Below are 1,144 nucleotides of genomic sequence, written 5' to 3' on the forward strand. Positions count from 1 at the left end.
AAAACTAAATAATATATATATAGTGTGTGTGTGTGTGTAGTATATATATATATATATATATATATATAGATATAGATATAGATATAGATAGATAGATAGATAGATATATATATATAGCTTGATCTGTAAAACACACATACTATTTATACCCAACAAACATCCACCAGTACTTGTACGCATTCACACTACATACTTTGCCGCTCTCCGTCGTCGCAAACATGCTCTTCTTGTTCATGATGTTCGGCACCTTAGACTTCTTCCCTTTCTTCTTCACCTTTCCATTGGCAAAGGACTGCCATCTGTAGGGTGTGGGGAGTGTGTGTGTGTGTGACATACACTGGTGTGTCATTGAACTGTTCTGGACATCAGTATAATACTCCAATACTATACACATTTCAGAAGACATGCATTCAACAGCTGCTTGTACGGACAGATGCCAGATACAGACACGTTGCGGCCATACGATTTCTTATCCTTCTCGCTCTCCTCCTCTAGTTTGCGCAGACGTTCTTGCTTCTTCTCTCTGCGCGCTTTCTTGTACTCACGGCTTTCCAGGGCTCTCTGTTTATTGGTCTTAAATTGTGGGTCGCCCTCTGCCTGGTCTGTGTTTTCTACCACACTCCGTACCTGTGAGTGTGTGTAGGATATATGTTTAGAGTTTTAGAGTTTTAGGGTTTCAGAAAACCCTAAAACCCTCAAAAAGAAAAGGAAAACAGTATGTGTATGTAGGATATATAATCAGATAACCTCCTTATTAAATTTGGATAAAATATCAAGGTAGTAACAGATGGTGCTATGCAGCCTCACACATCTACCTGAACCGAACGAAGCATAGTGACACATACTTGTGATGCGTCGACCACATTGGTGACATTGGAGTCCTCTAAGTACGAAATGGCGTACTGCACTCCGTCGGGTGTTTGGATGATCTTGTCTATCCTGCACTGGTACCAATGACCGTCGTTCTCGGTTGATGCCGACTCAACAACATCCCCAACATTGAATGATTTCACTTCTGATGTATATTCGGGGGTAGGATGGAATGAGTAATGGAGGAAAAATATGTATACAGATTGCAAAAAAAAGAACACAATATTACATAATATATATATATATATACATATACATATACATATACATATAC

The 1,144-nt window shown here is 39.2% G+C and overlaps 1 protein-coding gene across 1 annotated transcript; it reads right to left on the reverse strand.

Annotated features, from left to right (window-relative positions):
* Positions 1–139: 139 nt before the first annotated feature.
* On the reverse strand, positions 140–1,015 carry SARC_16834 (hypothetical protein; the record flags this gene model as incomplete). The annotated part of the gene is made up of 3 exons (XM_014289062.1): positions 140–299; positions 464–627; positions 846–1,015. Coding segments are annotated over 3 exons (494 nt in total), but the record flags the coding sequence as incomplete, so codon positions are not given.
* Positions 1,016–1,144: the final 129 nt, after the last annotated feature.

This window comes from Sphaeroforma arctica (genome assembly GCF_001186125.1).
Source record: "Sphaeroforma arctica JP610 unplaced genomic scaffold supercont1.9008, whole genome shotgun sequence".
NCBI classification, from domain to species: domain Eukaryota; class Ichthyosporea; order Ichthyophonida; genus Sphaeroforma; species Sphaeroforma arctica.